The sequence below is a fragment of the Anoplolepis gracilipes genome, chromosome 10, assembly GCF_047496725.1.
Source record: "Anoplolepis gracilipes chromosome 10, ASM4749672v1, whole genome shotgun sequence".
NCBI classification, from domain to species: domain Eukaryota; kingdom Metazoa; phylum Arthropoda; class Insecta; order Hymenoptera; family Formicidae; genus Anoplolepis; species Anoplolepis gracilipes.
In genome coordinates this window covers 3,139,541-3,157,566 of record NC_132979.1, presented here as the reverse complement: position 1 = coordinate 3,157,566, position 18,026 = coordinate 3,139,541, and the positions used below count along the sequence as shown (strand labels likewise).

Genomic DNA, 18,026 nt, shown 5'->3' with positions numbered 1-18,026 from the left:
GAAGTGTGTAATATTTCTCGTATTTTATATATAACTATTTTTTGTTAAAATAAAACGGAAGCAAAATGAAATAATATACAGTCATTAATAGTAATTCTATCTACAATTTATGATGTACTATTCTCTCTTGAAAGTTTTAAAACAGATAATTTTTCATAAACATTGAGAACATTTATATGTCTTTTATGTTATATATAAACTTTCTTTCTCTCTCTCTCTCTCTCTCTCTCTCTCTCTCTCTCTCTCTCTCTGTTTCTAACATCAATTAGGATAAAATTAAAAAATTACCTCGAGATAAAGGGAGAAGACAGAAAAATCAGACCACTCGCTTACATTTTTTTATGCAAAAAAACCCGCACATTTTATCGAAAGAGCGAACCCTCAAACAGCCCCTTTATTTTAAGGGAAGCGCGCGCAAAGAGCGCGGCTGTTTCTCGGATCGATGTGTTTCGATCGCGTCGCGACCCCCGTGGGCGTTTAAGTCCATGAAGGCGCTTCGTCGGCGTCGCCGCTCGTATTTGTCCGTCCCCAGGTTACGTTCGCGATCGTATTACGCGTTCGAGAATGTCGAGTTCGCGTTGAGGTCTGTTCCAGCTACCTAAGAGACTCGAGGCCGCGAGCGGGATGGCGTCTGAGGACGCCGAGGCACGGGAGGCCCAGGAAGCCCAGGAAGCCGAGGAGGACCTGAGGATCTTCGAGACGCTCTGCATCTCCTCGCCACGGAAGGTCAATCGATCCGACAACGCATTCACTGCATCCTTTCACCTGCGACCTATCGCTCATAATGCACGCGCGTTCACGAATGCACACGCACGCTATTGTACGTCATTCTTCGCAAGCGCGTAGAGTAGTTTCAAAGAGAACCGCGTTTGCGGAGTATAAAAAATTTGTCAAAAGTGCGAATCATGAAATTGTCGCTATTGTATATATATATATTTTTTTTTTAATAAAACACGTTAACACACTGACATGAATCTACGATGACAATAGACAGAAATATTATCGTGCGTTCGAAGCGTAATTAAATCTGTAAAGTATTAAGAGCGAAGAATAAAGAGTGTTTATATTTTTGCCAACTAATCTCTCTATCTAATAAATATTTTATTTAGCCAATACTAAATACGTACGCTTGCTATTAGAGCTTGATTATAAAATTATCCTGGTATCTTTCGAATATAATATAACAAGTTACATTTGAATATGTATAACATCTTATCATCTTTTGATTGTTAAGTTTAGAATTTTGTGGGCTCGATAGAGAGTCGTAGACTTTATATATTGTAAGCTATATCACACTAGCTTATCGCCCCTTCTGTTGTTGCATCAGTGCTTATATACTATATATATATATATATATATATATATATATATATATATATATATATATGCAACATGCACATACGCATTCACATGTTAATCGTACGTGCGGTCACGTGCATGCCCATATCACACCACAAAGGCTCTCATTGTATACATGCCAGTACGTACACAGCATGTCTATCGAAAGGCAACAGATCGATAGCGGAAATGTGCAATATTAATTACCTTACGAGATCAACACGATTATTTGATAGGTCATTGATTGCCAATGAATCGATTCGTTACCTTGGAATGCGGCCAATTTTAGACAACGTAAGCTATTTTTGATCAAAGGAAATTTATATAGGAATCACAGAGATCTGAGAAATATAATGTCGTGTTTCGCGATAAGAGGATTTCAGTGTTTATTTTTTTATTTTTTGCGTATATTCCGAGTTTTGTTGTGACATGTCTGCATTCTTGAAAAATGCAAGAGATGAAAATTTGCCATTGTAATGCAGAATTTAAATTATTCAAGTCTATCTCTTGATATCCAAATGCACTTCCTTCTCTTTCTGCGCAATAACATTTCATTTTTAGAATTATTCAAGTTTAAAATATTACGAAACATATAGTGCGATGTTATTAAATAATTGGTACAATAATGATTACTATTACTACACAATATTGATGAGGCAAAAATAAATGAACAGTTATTTTTTTATATTAAACAATCATAGAAAATAAACAAATTATGCGATCGCTGACTGTATCTTAAATATCTCCGAACTCATCATTCGAGAACGTCTCGTCTTATTGCGCGTTGGCTAATTACACGGTTCGTGCGTCTAATTACACACAAGATTCCGTCACGTGTTGTCGTCATTATCATTCCCTTTTTTTTTTCATCGCACCTGACTCGCGCGAATCGCGCGACCGCGTATATCGACTTGCGAATAAGGGTTGCGTTGCCATAGCGTTGCACGGGAATCGATTTCACCTGTCGCTGCTACCCCAAAGCACGCGCTGTCGCGTGCTTTCGAAGCCGATCTTAATTTATCGAATACGACCGAACAGGGATTGACTTATTTTGACTGAGTGCGCGAGGGAAAGTAAGGTTGCGTAGGAGATTTCATTTAATGCAGGTTTTGTCGATGTGACTAGATTTAGACTTCCGAAAGTATATATATTCATCTTTTATGGTTATAAAAAATTGTCATAGATTTTAAAGATTTTCTCGGATTTTAAAAGATCATTTTTTTAAATTTATTTTAGTTTTCGATTTGTAACATGTGATTAAAAAAATGTATTTCTCACTCTGTGTGTGTGTGTGTGTGTTGTTTGTTATTTTGCCCATCATTACTCTAAAATAATGCTTATAATATTTTTTTCTGTTTTCTAATTATATATTTTTTTAAAACCACATAAGAGTAGTTATATAAAATAATAATAATATAATAATATTATTTAACATAACCAAAGATGGAGTTAGATTATGTAATCGTATAGATGGTATAGATTTACTGATTTCATTGATATCCAATTATTCTGTATATCTAGCCCATATAATTATAAACTATATATTCTATACCGACTGCATATTTGCTGCATATTAATGTACTAATATTATGCAGCTTTAATTACATGTAAATTTTAGCAAGGCTTACATATTAATTTCCGGAATAAATTTAGATTCCTTCCCTTGCTGTTTCTCTCTCTCTCTCTCTCTCTCTCTCTCAAATGTTTTTTTAAAATATTGGAATACATATAATTTTAAAAATTAAATATACCTGTATAAGAAAAATGATCACGCATGTACATAATTAATTTAGTAACTTAAATTACGATTTTATAAAAAATATTTTAATAAACATAGGATTTTTTCACGTCTTTGCATTTTGTTATATAATCTTCTTACTACTTAAAATACTTTACTTGTTTATATTATATGGAATATTTTTATATAAAGCATCAGCGAGAGAAGATTTACTTGTTACGTGCTTATTTCTATAAAAAATTGATGTAAATGGATGTTTATCGTCGATGCAAAATATAGATAAATGCAATTGCTTATTGCGTTTACAATGTAAATTTCATTTATGTATACATGTAGCACGAGCAAAATTTAATGGCTAACTAATATTTATTAAAGAACCTTCGCCACTAAAAATATCGAATTCCAAAAATAAACGCGTAGCTTGTAGAGATCACTATTTTTTCTTAAAAATACAGTAATATATTTTGATGGCTTCAAAAAACCTTTTATACAAAATTCATAAAAATTTTTATTATATCGCGCGCGCGTTTGTGTATTTGGTTGAAATAATATCTCTCTTATTGCAAAATATAATATTATTTAATTCAACAGTATGCTCTTAAATTTAACAATAAATTTAATCTAAACATCCCGGCGACGTGTAAATCATGCAGATTTACGTAAATGCAGGAAAAAATGTTGCTCATGCAAGGCGTGTACATTCATTTTTTATTTTCACGTGTGACAACTTTTTTCACTTTTAATGGACTGAGAAACTACATGGTATGAGATACACGCGGTATGCCATTTAAAATTTCGAGGTACAGGGGAAGTGAAGATTTAAATTATTTTAACAGTGTTTCTTAAAACGCTCACGTACTCTCATTGCAATTTTATTGCAATTTTATTACGATCGCGTGAACGAAATTTCGTGTTCGCGCTGTGTCGGCGAAATGCTGAGAGAGACCCTGATGGGGAATTTACAAATTTTTTACACGAGTACGTGCACAGGATGCCTCGCGCTGACTCTTCTGTAATCCCTCCGCCGTAAGCACAGTTTGTTAGCGCGAGCTTTCAAGTAAATATCAACTGTATGTCTATATATATATATATATATACAGGTCACGCATTTGCTGGAGATATTTACTAGAGACCGGTGAAATATAATAAATATATATATTCAAATATATATTCAAATCATATTGAATTTAAGCACCGTGAAAATTCGCAATATTCCATGAAACGCGGAATTAACAGCAATCATTAACAACAGCCATTCAAGCATTGAAACGATTTTCGGGTCATGGAGAGAGCAAGGGAGATATAATAACACAAATCCCGTTTGGTCTCTCGGTTGGCAACCTGTCGCGTAATTGAATCGCGAGATAATTGATGCGACATACATAGAATCGCGGATTCTGATTTTAATGTGATTCCCAGGAAGATTGTACACAACACATTGAATTAAATAACTTGTAAACTCGTCGAAAACGAGTAATAGACGTTAATTCGCTCCCGACCAGTATACATCGGGTATAAATGTAATATCCCATGCATTCTCTTTCATTTTCGTGTTAAAACTATATATAACATGTATACACATTACACTGAAAACTTTAATCAGGAAAAAATAATAGATTTTCGTGGAAAATAAATTAAAAATATTTCGCTCTCTTTTTCTCTATTTAATTGTATTATATATCCATATCACATCATATGTATTTATATTTTATACTCATCAAAGCGAGAAGACATCCGACTCGATGTGAGAACCATTATTATTGCGGATACATTAATCCCATAAATTGAATGATTATATTCCATTGTATCGTGGTCGGTTCCACGATATGATATTCTCGTCCCGATATCTCTGATGACGTAAATTTCGCGAGCATATACCGTGCAGATACCTGAGACCGCGGGGTCGCCCCTGATACGATTCGGGTCACGTAATCTTACTGTCGTAAGCAGACGAAACTTCACTATTGTAACTGCCTGTGCCTGGGCGGGTATACGATTGTCCTGGAAATTGACGACGGTCGCAAGAGCTCGCTCCTTGCGAGGGATGGAAACAATATTTGCGATCGGCTATCGGGACTTCGGCAATGCGAGAATTCTGCGTCGAGTATCCTATTCAAACTTGGAGAGCGGACTTCGGGAATACAAGCGCCCTGGCACGTAAACATCATCGTGTGGCGGAATTTCCTGCGGGAATAGATCCGATGGGCAAGACCAGGTAGTTGATCATGTTTTCGAGCGAGCCTGTTACACGGGACGCGAGATTGATTTCGAGTCTGCGAGAACAATCGGCGAAATCGCTTATTAAGAACCTTGTATCTTCGTTTTATCAATTGCTTTTCTACCAAGAAAATCTCGATATTATTAAAAGAATTGTTATATTTTTTATAAGAACTTAATTATTAGTTATTAATTATTACGTTCAATTTATTCACTTTTAATTAGTTTTACTTAATGCAACGTGTAGAATGAAATTATCGAATACGCTATTAAAGCGAAGCAAGCTTCTTCGTTAACTAAATACAATTCAATCCAAGCTTCGAGTATTAGACGTCACGGTAGTAGAGTGAATGTGTAATTACTAAATTTCCTATGCATGAAGGTACTATCGTCTACAACTTTGCACTATATTTATTCCATTATGATTTCGTCTCCGACTTTTGTTTGCATTCAAACGGAATAAGATAGTTATCACAAAGTTATATTACCAATCATTCCAGTGTTTGCAAACTCACAAATAAAATTGACAGAGAAAGAGAGAGAGAGAGAGAGAGAGAGAGAAAGAGAAATGGAAAAAACGAATGTAAAAGGGTTTTTTACAGATTACTTTTTACAAAAAATTTAATTCGCTTATGATCGTAATTAACAATGAAATAAATTCCCATTGAACGTGCACTTGGACTTAATTCCACATTGTGAGAATAATTCGACGGGAGATATATTTAACTCCATGTGGATCGCATACGATTTGGATTTATTAAAAAGTAATTAAACGCGTCGAACGTAAATCGGTACAAAAATGAAATAAAAACGACTCTGTGTGTGTGTGTGATAAGTTAGATTACCGTGAAATATTTAATTAGAACAGTGCGATAATTATCGATATAAATATCTCAACCGTATATTTGTTGCCTAATAATAATGACCGGACCTTTGTTGGCGTGAATATCCTTTCAATTTAGCTTGATAGCGATTTAATCATCTTTTAACGCCGAATCGCATAGTCAGGAGATTTGCATTGATTAACGTGATTAAAATGATGGACGGCGTATGTTAATTTTTTTAGGCAAATTGAGCCTAAAAAATATTTTCGCACAATACTTGATTGCATGTAACGCAATCTCTTGCGTTGACGTATCGCTATTGATTTAATCGAATATTGATATACGTATAGTCTGCGTTGGAACACAAAATACTTCTACTATTATTTTTCAATAACACTCGTGTTTAAATTGCCTTAAGCAATTTTGTTTAATACAGTTTCTTCTTTACAATATTGTTTTTTCCAAAAAAAAATAGTGACGAAGTATATTGCGCTTAAAAATAAGAAAATATAAGAAATAAAATTAATCTCATTTTTCTGCATTAGAAAATTGTTAAAAATATTAAATATAATAAATTTATAAAAAATATTATATAAAAATATATCATATTGTATTAATATAAATATATATTAATAATATCAAAGCACGATATTGAAAGATAATGATTGATATTTATGCAAAAGGAATGAAGCGCCAGTTACTTTTATTGGAAAATATTCCTAGTAAAATAAAAAATCGATTTATGGATTTATCAAAAAATTCATATTCATACAATATTGTCTAATTTCGTTGCATTTTGAAATACACGATATATTCCAAGGATACCGTTCTAAGAATAGCTTTGATGAGCCGACTTATTCGCATTGTGGTCGACATTCTACGATCCGGCGGCAATTTCAGACGTACTTAATGGCCGAGGCGCAAATTGCCTTGTAAGGTTTCCGTCGTGGAAGCTTAAATGAACGTCGTTACCTCCGGCAGAGATCGCAGGTACATTTTGCGAATCCTTACGTTCTCTCTCTCTGACAGTGTGGCAAAGGTCGGAGGTCGGAACTTCAGAAGCCATTAATCCATTCTCGGCTTTTAAACGTGCGCTTCGGCATCAAATCTTCTCTCTGTAGAGAGAGCTTCGGGAAATAAAATCACTTTCTTTACGACGAGTCTTCTCCTGCCTGTAGCGAAACTCAACGGGAGTTCTGTCTACGACTCGGCGCGATACACATGACACACGATGAGCTTGATAATTTAAAACAAGTGTCACTCTAATTCTTTTGTGTACAACTACACTGAGAAATGTTCGTGTAAGCATGCAAACGACTGTAATAAGTAAGCAAACATGTCTATCACCAATCGACGTGTTTTCACGTAGCTTACTAATCATTAGTCATTAAATATTTGATGTTAATCATCGATGCAAAAATAACTACAGTTTCATGATGTTTTTTTAACTTTCAGGATAATTAAAACTTCTATAGAATATAGAAAAATTCCGCACATTTTACCGAGGCGCCGCAAATAAATACATTAATGTAAAAATATTTTTATATTATTACTCTGCTGTGGAAACGAGGCAACTGAATGGTCTGGTTTCAGGCAGATCCAGACGACGCTATGACTCACGATTTGACGACTACATTGAGGAGCGAACTGGCAGCTCTCGAATATAAACGGGACAGGCTTATGTCGGAGGTAAACCAGATTATCCGTTCTTCGCTTCGGAAATTGGTCACATTATTAATTCAACGTCTCGGCGCTATATAGTTGCAGGAGATGAAGAGCATCGTGAGGTCGCGGGACCAGAGGGTCGTGGAGTTGCAGGTGGAGGCTGATCAGCTTCGCGAGCAGGCAGCCAGGCAAAACTCTGTCGTTTCCAGTCTCAAGAAACGTATTCAGGTTAATTTTCGTACAAAAATGAATGATTAAAAAGTTCCTTCTTTAATTCATGTCAAGACAATAATTTGTTTCTTTCTTTCTTTTTGCTTGTCTAAAGTTTCGTCAAAAAAAAAATTTCAACGACAAATTCATAGAATCTTTAATCGACGAATAGTAGACTTGCGACAGGTTTCGCAGAATTCAATAACGATTTTAGGAACTCGAAGAGAGAGAAAGGAATCTCTACGCGTCCCAGGGTAGAAGTGAGATCACGATACAAGGTTTGCAACGTGACGTAAAGTACCACGAGGAAAAGGTCAGAGAGTACGACAAGAAAATTCGACAATTGGAGCATAACATATCCGAGGAGATTCAATTGAAGGAACGCGCGCGTCTGAATCTGCAGGTGCCGTGTGCTATTTCAATACGCTCGATCGCGCTTCCACGTGCTATCGGCACATCCGTTTATACTGTAAAAAGTCTCATCAATCTTTCCTTTCCATCACCAGCATTAAAATCAGCATTTTCAATATATGTTTTGGCAGGATTTTGTACGAAGGCTGGCACACGCGTTGAACGTCGAGTACTGCGAGACGGCGCATCATAGTCCGGAGATGGTGATTCACAAAGCCGAGGAACTTGTACAAGAGGTGAATCGGCTGCGAACGAAGAGCACCAACGTCGAGACGCAGTTGACGGGGGTCGAAGTAGATTTTAGAACCTGCCGAGACGCTCTTGATCGTGCTACTACGGAAAAGGAGCAGTTACAGAGGCAGGTGTCTGTCCAGCTGGTCGACATAGATTGTCTGCGTCAGGTGCGATGATGAAAAAATTTTATCGATATGGAATTTATAAAAACGATTCTCTTCTATTTTGTTTAAGTTTATTATATGTAGGTTCAAAGTAAATCTTATTACTTATCACAGATATTACTTTCTAATTAATCTGAACATAAGAATTTAATTATATGAAGGAACTATTACATCATTAATTACTCACCGATATATCAGGAGAAGGAGTGCGTGGAAATGCAATATAGGGTCGCGGAGAAGGACATGAACGACCTGAGAGACAAACTTGTGAACGCGAACAGGAGTTTAACCAGCGCTACGGGGAATATATCCAATCAAGAGGCGCTTATTTGCCAATTACGAGGTAAACGATCGGCGATCGGTTAACGCTCTCTCGGTGATCTCTGATAATTCCTGCCGCTCTTGCAGAGGACCTGAAGGCCCGCGAAGAGAAGACGCAACGCGTGCAAAATGACCTGCGTCACCTCTTAGAGTCTTTGGCGATCCTCGTCAGTACACCCAATCGATTCGTCGAGTCTCACGAAAACGCGATTAAGGATCGCGTCCGAGAGATCCTGGCGGACAACAAGGATCAGTCGCTAGTAGCTCATTCTATACTTGACATCGTCACTCTTAAGCCGAAACCACATATGCGCGATTCTTGCTCGAGAAAAAATAAGTTGTACATGTAAATCATTTTTTTGAACTCTTGTGATTTTTAAAAATTAATAAATATCTAATATAAAGAGATCAATAAATTTCTCTCAGTTATAGGTCTTCGAGAATCTTATAAAAACATTAAAACTTTGAAGAAATTCGCATATTTTCGGTCTTGGCATGTAGAGGATGATTTTTAATCGGCGCGATATTGACATTCATAATGTCACGAGCGCGTTCTCTTTCCGCAGAAAATACAAAATCTTCGGGAAAAGGTGAACGTCGCAACGGAGTCGACGAATCGCCAGACCGAGCTGGTAGAATCCACGATGATGAAGGTGCGCAGTCTGGAAGATGAACGCGCCGCCCTGGAAGCAAAGATACACAAGTTGGATTCCGAACTTACGAGCAACGAACTCTCCAGAGAGTCTTTACGAAGAGACAAGCAAACGGTGATTTCAAATGTTTTTATCTCTCGAAAATAGTCTTAACGCGTAGAAAATACAAGGAGCTAAAGATGTACAATTATCTGTGTTTGAGTTTTTTTTTTTTTTTAAATTAAGTAAAACATTCTTAAACTTGTATTTATAAAGAAATATAATCTCCAATTAAAATAATATTTTAAAAAGTTTTAATTATATATTTATTATACATTTATTCCAGATGTAACTTAACGTATCGTTATTCATTTTCATATAAAACATTAAATTTAAGCAGTTACATCATACATAAATTTATATAAATTTTTGCAGTTTATGGTCTTCTTGGATCGACTGGGCAAAGCGATGCAGATGGACGATATCTCTCAAGAAATCGGACTCGATCTTCTAACAGAGTCGCTGTTGGTGCGGGCCGAGCAGCTAGCCAGATTGGAGACCGACAAGCTTGTCGACAAGGTGAAGGGCACGATCGATATTACATTTTTCCGATGCCGCTGTTACATTGCTAACGTCTTCTCCTTTGTTCTGTGTTTCTTTGTCGTGCAAATCGTGTGCTTACCGCACGCCCACAGTATTTGTGCTCCAGCTATACGACCCTACCGAGGATTCGGCGCGAGCGATCGTTCTACGAGCTTCCTTGTCTCAAAGAAGTAAGCCCTCGGCGCGAGCAAAGCGCCTTAGAGAGAAGCTTCACAGCATTCTCAGATATCCTCCTCGTAGATGTTCATTTCGTTCCTCCGTGAAGTATCTTTAACATAGAAAGAGAAAGAGAAAAGTCCTTTCCCCCTTTCTCCGTTCCCGTAGGTTTCCCGATATACAGGGTGTCCGGTCGCGACCGCCCCATAGCTCAAGGGCAGATAGAGCAGGTCAAATTGAACATAAATTGCGCAACAATTATTAAAATATTAAATAAAAATGTTCAGCGTTTTTAATTAATATTTTAATAATTATTGCGAAAATCGCAAAATGGTAGAGGACTTTTATGTTCAGTCTGACTTGCTCTATCAGCCCTAGAGAGGTGGAGCGATTATTACCGGACACTTTGTATATATATATATATATATATATATATATATATATATATATATGTAATATCGTTCGCTGAGCATTTTTAATTAATAGTTTAATAATTATTGCGCAAATCGCAAAATGGTAGAGGACTTTTATGTTCAGTTTGACCTGTTCTATCTGCCCTTGAGCTATGGGGCGGTCGCGACCGGACATCCTGTATACTGTGCGGCTGAATTGGATACTAGTTGAGGCTTTGCTTATGCGCCGCGTAATTGTTGCCTCAAATTGACAGTTTATCGTTTAATGAAGTTCCATTTAATATAGCTGCCCGCGGCGCGTCGATATTGCGGTCGCTCTTTTCAACGTAGAACAGAAGGCTTGTCAACTTTTAATTAAATAATTTCCAATAATATGTTGATAATAGAAAAATCTTTCCTCGTTTTTATCAAACTTTATTTCCCCGCACACGTATCGTGCATTTAATTATATTTGAGCAATGATATATGTATATATCATATATATATATATATATATATATATATATATATATATATATATATATATATATATATCACGATAATATTATTTCGTTTCATAAGTTACAGCTATGTTTATTTTTATCCTTTCGTCGAGTAATATCTTCCAAACGCAAATCGATGTTTGCACGAGAAAAAACTCGGCACTTTTGCCTTCTGTATATTTGCACATTATGTGTCACATCCGGAAAACGATTGCGTCATCGAGTAGGATGCATTTGATAAATGTAAGTTTTTCTTTTTCTTTGTCTCACGCAGACTTCCGTAGTTTATCAGTTGCAACGTCGGGTTCGAACTCTACGGGAGCAATTGCAACGCAGGGATTTACATCTGGACCTTCTACGTAGAAAACTATCTTTGCAAGAGGACAGCGTGAGGATGAAATCGCTGTTGCAAAGCGAACGCGACGAGGCCAACATACGGTTTGTTTTAGAATATTCTGGGGCTGATAATGTAATAATGTTAACAAAATTCTAAACTTTTTTTACATCGTAGCTCGGATAATTTGTAGGAATACTATAATTTGCGCAGAATTTAATCATGGTTTCTGTCGCATAAATTACTGCAACGTGCAAATAATTTAAGTAATTACGAGAAATTCGAATTTAGAGATAAAGTTTTTAAAAACTATTCATTTTTTATCTTCTGCGTAGTAATTAATCGGGTGAAATTATTATGACGGATCTATCGTCACGATGTTGCGACAATTAATCCGCGTTATAATTGACCCCAATATTCCATCTATCTATCGGATGCGACACGTCAGCGCGAAAACAATGCCTATCGATTGTTTGTTCAATGAGAGAAATATGGAGTTGCGGTTTATTGGAAAATTTAACCAGTTCCCTTCCAAGTCCGCGGTTTTACGTATTCGAAATGCGACGTAATTTTTCTGCGCCGACAGCTACATATAGTTCCAGTTAACAGTTCGCGGTTTATTCCAAATGCGAATGCATTTTTTTGTACTTTTATCGCCTGAATGTTAGGCCGTTGAAGGCATCGTTTTTTCTCGATGACACACGAAAAAAAAAAAAAAAAAAGAAAACAAAAACAGAAAAATAAAACGGTTGAGAAAGTGCGAGCGGTTTTCCTTCCTCTTTTTCAGCGCGAAAAAGCTGGCGAAACAGGTCGAGCGATTGCAGATCCAGTTGTCGGAGGAAAAATCGCGGAATCGAGAGTTGAGCGCACAATTGACGGACGCCGCAGATTACAAGGCACGTAAATTTTAAGAATCCGTACTTTTTTACAATCAGATAAATCCCCGGATGTATACTTCGCCAAATATGGCACGGAATTTTGTCTTGCGACTGCATGATTAACGATAATTACAAGAACAATACGTTATTTGCATTTGCGACGTTATATCGTAGCTATTTTCATTATTTCGTGAAATTTTATTTCCATTAGTAAAATATAAATATATATTTAATAAATAATATAATTATAATAATAATAAAATTACTTTATTAAGCATATATATATAAATTAAAAAATATTATCAAATATGTAAAAGATATATATATATATATATATATATATATATTTTTTTTTTTTTTTAATAGTCTATTAAATTGGTTTCATATACTCGTGAACACCACGAAGCGACGTATATCGGGAAAACAAAATTCCTGAGTGAATTCTGGTCGCGCGAGAATATCTCATAATCTTGCCTATCCATCAGACGTTTTAACCCACTTATGACATTTTTCGTGAGTAGATAGCTGCTTTGGAACGCAGCCGTAAGATAGAGGAGCTCCAGAAGCGTCTCGTCGAGAGCGAGATGTTGAGAACACGTTATAACAGAAAGTTGACGATGGCGAAGGAGCAGATAAGGACAACCGCGGAGACAGCCGATCAGGAAAGATCGATAAACGACCATTCCTTACAGCTTCTCCGCGATGAGCTCGCTCAAGTCAAACAAAATCTCTCCGACGTCACGAGGAGAGAATCCCAGGTGAGAAATATATACATATATATATATATATATATATATATATATATATATATATATTATCGCTTTCATTTAATTTGCTTACGCTATTTAATTTTGCTTAGCGATAAATAATATAAAATAAAATAAAATAAAATAAAATACATATTTGTTAGTAGAAACGCGAATGCTGAATAAATTAGCGATTAGTATCAGAGAATCGTATAATACATCTTGTGTGCCGAAAAATGCACACAAGGCGGCGAAACGCATGTTTCAATCGTGTATTCGGCACGCGCATCGGTGCATTCCCGTAATTCTGATTTATGATTATTCTCGTACACGAACGCGAATTGAAATGCACGGAATAAGTCGCTGTAAATACGACGACAAAGCTTGCGATTGCGTCTCAAGGAGGTAGCCTCGATGCATTACACATATACGTATTTTTCATACACAAGTTGTTTTCAGGTAATATACGAAGAGGGGAAAGTCTGTCTTTAATCCTTTACAGAAGCATTAAATAAAATTAATTATAATAGAAATCCGTATTTTATATTTCCCACGAAAGAAAGTTATATTTTGCCGTTTCTCTAGTCACATAATCCGCAGATTCACGAATTCAAAACACTTTGATCTCTTATTAAAGCACGCCTGCAAGCGCGCCGAGCTTACTGTTAATACTCGCAGAGCAGAGGTACAGGCCAAAGGGGCTCGTTAATTCATTGTGGCAATCTCAATGACTCGCAGCCATTCGCGTGATTGCGATCTCTCTCGTCGGGCGCATAATGCTCGTTCAGGACGATTTCAAGTGACTTTGCATCACCGTAATTCGAGACACGTTCTCGCGCGTCCCCGGCCTGTAAAGCAGATAGTCCCTTCGATTTAAGCTCGTGCTCCGTGAAAGGACTGCGAATTTTGCATGTATAACATCGCAAAACTTTATCTCGACGTCGCTGTCGTAACTTTGCTTTCTGAAATGTGGAGCTGTAATTCGCGAAACTTTAATTTAGAGGACTAGAACAAGGTAGCATTAATTACAATAAATTACGCGTAAGGTTGGAGTGTCTTAGCTATAATATTGTACTCCTGCTACGTAACTGTTAATAAAATAAATACTGAGCTGTCAGAAAATTATAAATAGAGAAAGAAAAAGATATCATTATTTAATCAGAAAAAAATTATTGTTTCCATGGATTTCCTACGCGCAATATATCTCTTTTGAATATTTTCTAGATATTTTTATATATAGAAAAAAAAATATTATATTCTATAAATCAAAATGCGTATTTCATCATTTATGTATGTGTGAAAATAATTATCTGGACTCGTGAAACGTATAGTGGATATAAAAGTTAATACTCGGGCGAGCAAGATACGATTCAAATTAAAAGATTAATTATGCTGTAATATGAAAACACAAATTTGAACCTCGCGAGCCAGTATAAGAGCCAGACGCAGGATACGATTCAATTCGCAAATCGTTCATTTCCTGTTTCAGCTCCAGAGCTTCCGCGTCTCCGTAGCGAAGCTATTGTCGGAGCCAATCTGCACGTCCGATTACGAGATCATTTCGCGGCTGCAGAAAATGGTCGCGGCTCATCGCGACTTTACGATGCTATCCCGCAGATACGACGAGCCTTTGGAGACGAGTCCCTCGAGATGCACCAGGTAAAAATTAAAATAAAAAAGAACGTGCGATATTATTTATCTTATATATTTTCTACAATTTCAAATTTCTCTAAAATCTCTAATCAATAAGGAGATGTTGCTGCGCAAAACTATCTCACGTTTCTAAGAAACATTGGTAGAACTTATACAACGGCGATTCTTGCAAATTTATGATACCCGATTTTTGTAAGGAAAAAAGTATTCAATATCTGTCAATAAATAGATATTTGTCATCACAATTATTGAGGGAAGAAAATTATTTTCTTCTGTACTTGGAAAAATTATTTTCAGTATTCTTTTATACTCATAAGCACTCGCGGTGTATTTTGGTATTACATACTTTTCTAAATCGTTCTAGCATTCATCCGGTCCATCCGCCGAGATCGCCCGGTTCGCGCTGCACTCGTTACGAGGACAGCGGTTTCGCGGATCCACCGGATCTCCACGACATCGACGACGATTACAACAAGAGGCCAGTGAGGAGCAGCCTTCTTCCGTGACACCGGCCAAGATTTAAGTTTTAAGCGTGTTCCTGGGGCGAGGAGATTAAACGATCACCGCATCTAATCGTCTTCGGAAATTCGAGTTTCTGATCTCAGAATCGAAGGTGGAACGATGCTGCGGGGAATATCTATTTCGCACGTAAAGCGTTACGTTTATCTCGTGTAAACGACCGACTTTTACGAGATGAAGAGGAGACCATTCACGCTTATTTCTATTCGCGATCAGCGGTGCCTTATAAATTAGACAACGCTTATGGATACGCCATAAGATCGCTCGCACGTTGATCGTGCGATCGAATAGCTCGCCCCGACACCGATTCCGATGGAATAAGTATGAAGAAATATCGAACCATCGATCCGTGCTATTATATGAGGGAAAGGAAGAGGAAATCGATCCGACGCGTTCTTGTGAAATCGCAATTTTGCGCTAATTATTTCTAGGCAAGCGTGAGAAATTTCTAACGGATCACATGGAAGTGCGATACTGGACGTCGCAGAGCATCGGCTGTCGTTAATGAAAACCGTCAAAAGTGTTCAGCAAAAATTACGCCGTCCATAGTGTTCAAGATAATTTATTTCGGAAATCTTTACAAACTGGCCGCGTATGGCGCAGACTTTGATTTATAGGTGAATAAAATAACTATGTTATATACACATTGCTCCTAAAAAAAGATCGCCTGAATGTGCCACTTGAAACAAGCAACGGAGTCATTAATATGCATCAAGAATGAAACTGTATCGCGTACGAATAATCAAATATGCGAAACATGTGCAAATGACGTCATGTGAAATAAAGAAAAATTTTAACTTTTAAGAAAACCAGTGAATAATTACGCATAAAGATTTGGAATACAAATTAAGACTGAATAATAGATTTTCATTAATTTCTGTGACATCATATATAGAATTTCAACTTTGGTTGCACTTATTTCACAGAGAATTCATAAAAATTAAATTTTTCTTATAAAAATTAAAAATATTATGTAATTTTTAATTATCTGTTACTTGCCACGTATATAATTTTTATCTCAATTATATATGTATAACTTAATTTATACAATTGTTTTATTAATTTATATACATGTATGGTTTCCATGGTAAATATTATAATTTGAAAAAATGTTTTAAGATTGATGACTTTTTAATATCATTAAATTTAATGATGAGACTTCAAGTATATTCTTATAAGAGATATATTAAAGTATTGAAGTAAAGTCTGAGGGGGGAGGGGGAGAGATAGTTATACTTGTGTTCACATGGATAACCCTTTAACCTCGATGTTATCTCTATCCCGTTTAACGCAGTAGGTATGCTCTTTTCTAATCAATTCGAAACAATGCGAAGGGCGTACAAGCGGTGCTCGCACGATTCGTGCGAACCGGTTCACGGTCCGACGAGTTCCAGGCGTTTCCCATTTAAATACCATGACGATGATGGAGCTACTTCACAGACAGTACTCACGTAACGCGGGTTCCGATATCAATAATCTTCCATTGATCAATGACCTGGCCCCTAGCCTAAGTATCCGTATTCCAGCGCTCTATTATAATTGGCTTCGTGATAATTACATCGAGTGCCGAATTGATAAATGACTGGTTTCCTGTTTGCGATTCTAGCAAAGGGATTGTCAATGCTTCTCGTTGTGAATGCGTACTCGTCATTATTGGAACCCTCACTTCCGGCGACACGGTTCCAATTTCCCTGTCCGCCGTATTCGTCAATCGACGCCCAAAAATGACGAACAGATGGATGATAGAGAGTAACGGTGTATACCTTTGGTATAACACATCGATCGATAGAAAATCGATAAGCCTATGATATCATAATTGATCGACCAGTAATCCTGCAATTGGTGAGAATAAAGTTACAATGACGCTGAATTGCGACATAAATGATTATAATCTTATCGATTCTCGTGACTTATACTTTATGATCTGCACGTGAAAAAAAGCTTGCTTACGTCACGATAATAATGATATTTACGAGAATGTCTCTCAGTTTGATTACAGTATTTTTTTCTTTTTCTTGGTAGATTCTCTTTTTATAAGCTATTTTTTTTTTCAAAAAAAGAAGATTACGCGCAATTTCAGACGGTAGCTTTTGACGAACGATAATCCTTGATAACGAACGACACAATCGTAGAGCAACGCCGTAATATGTGCAACAGAATGCAAGAATCCTACACCACGGTGTGCAGTCGCCGGGAGTCACGAGTCACGAGTCGAGAAGTCGAAGCAGACGGGAATGAACGGACGAGAGGGCGGGAGAGAAGGGATATCAGGTCGTACAAGAATCCCTTCGGGGCTCGAGTCCTCTTCACGCAAGCGCGCAACCTGGCCGCTCCGGTTTCGCAAAATTCCTCGCGAAAAGATCGATGCGTCTTTCAGCATCCATGACCGATATTTTTATTCCGGCCGGATTTATCATCCCGATAACTTTTATCAATAGTTAAATAATCTTCTCTCGACTCTAATCCTCTATCCGGTTTTTAAAAAGAA

The 18,026-nt window shown here is 36.8% G+C and overlaps 1 protein-coding gene across 15 annotated transcripts; it reads left to right on the top strand.

Moving 5' to 3' along the window:
- Positions 1 to 478: 478 nt before the first annotated feature.
- LOC140670129 (coiled-coil domain-containing protein 170) lies at positions 479 to 16,533 on the top strand. 15 transcript variants are annotated; one of them, XM_072900670.1, is made up of 16 exons: positions 631 to 726; positions 7,573 to 7,646; positions 7,715 to 7,806; positions 7,879 to 8,010; positions 8,207 to 8,395; positions 8,535 to 8,804; positions 9,000 to 9,144; positions 9,210 to 9,382; positions 9,689 to 9,889; positions 10,190 to 10,333; positions 10,450 to 10,527; positions 11,683 to 11,846; positions 12,530 to 12,638; positions 13,142 to 13,378; positions 14,856 to 15,025; positions 15,384 to 16,533. In XM_072900670.1, the coding sequence occupies exons 3-16, from the start codon at positions 7,729 to 7,731 to the stop codon at positions 15,523 to 15,525; spliced, it is 2,232 nt and encodes a 743-aa protein (XP_072756771.1). In that variant the 5' UTR covers positions 631 to 726; positions 7,573 to 7,646; positions 7,715 to 7,728; the 3' UTR covers positions 15,526 to 16,533. The 15 variants fall into 15 exon arrangements, with proteins under 15 accessions (XP_072756763.1, XP_072756771.1, XP_072756769.1 ...); XM_072900668.1 differs by having other exon boundaries at positions 7,711 to 7,806; XM_072900669.1 differs by lacking the exon at positions 631 to 726 and adding an exon at positions 6,770 to 7,412 and having other exon boundaries at positions 7,711 to 7,806.
- The last annotated feature ends 1,493 nt before the right edge of the window (positions 16,534 to 18,026 follow it).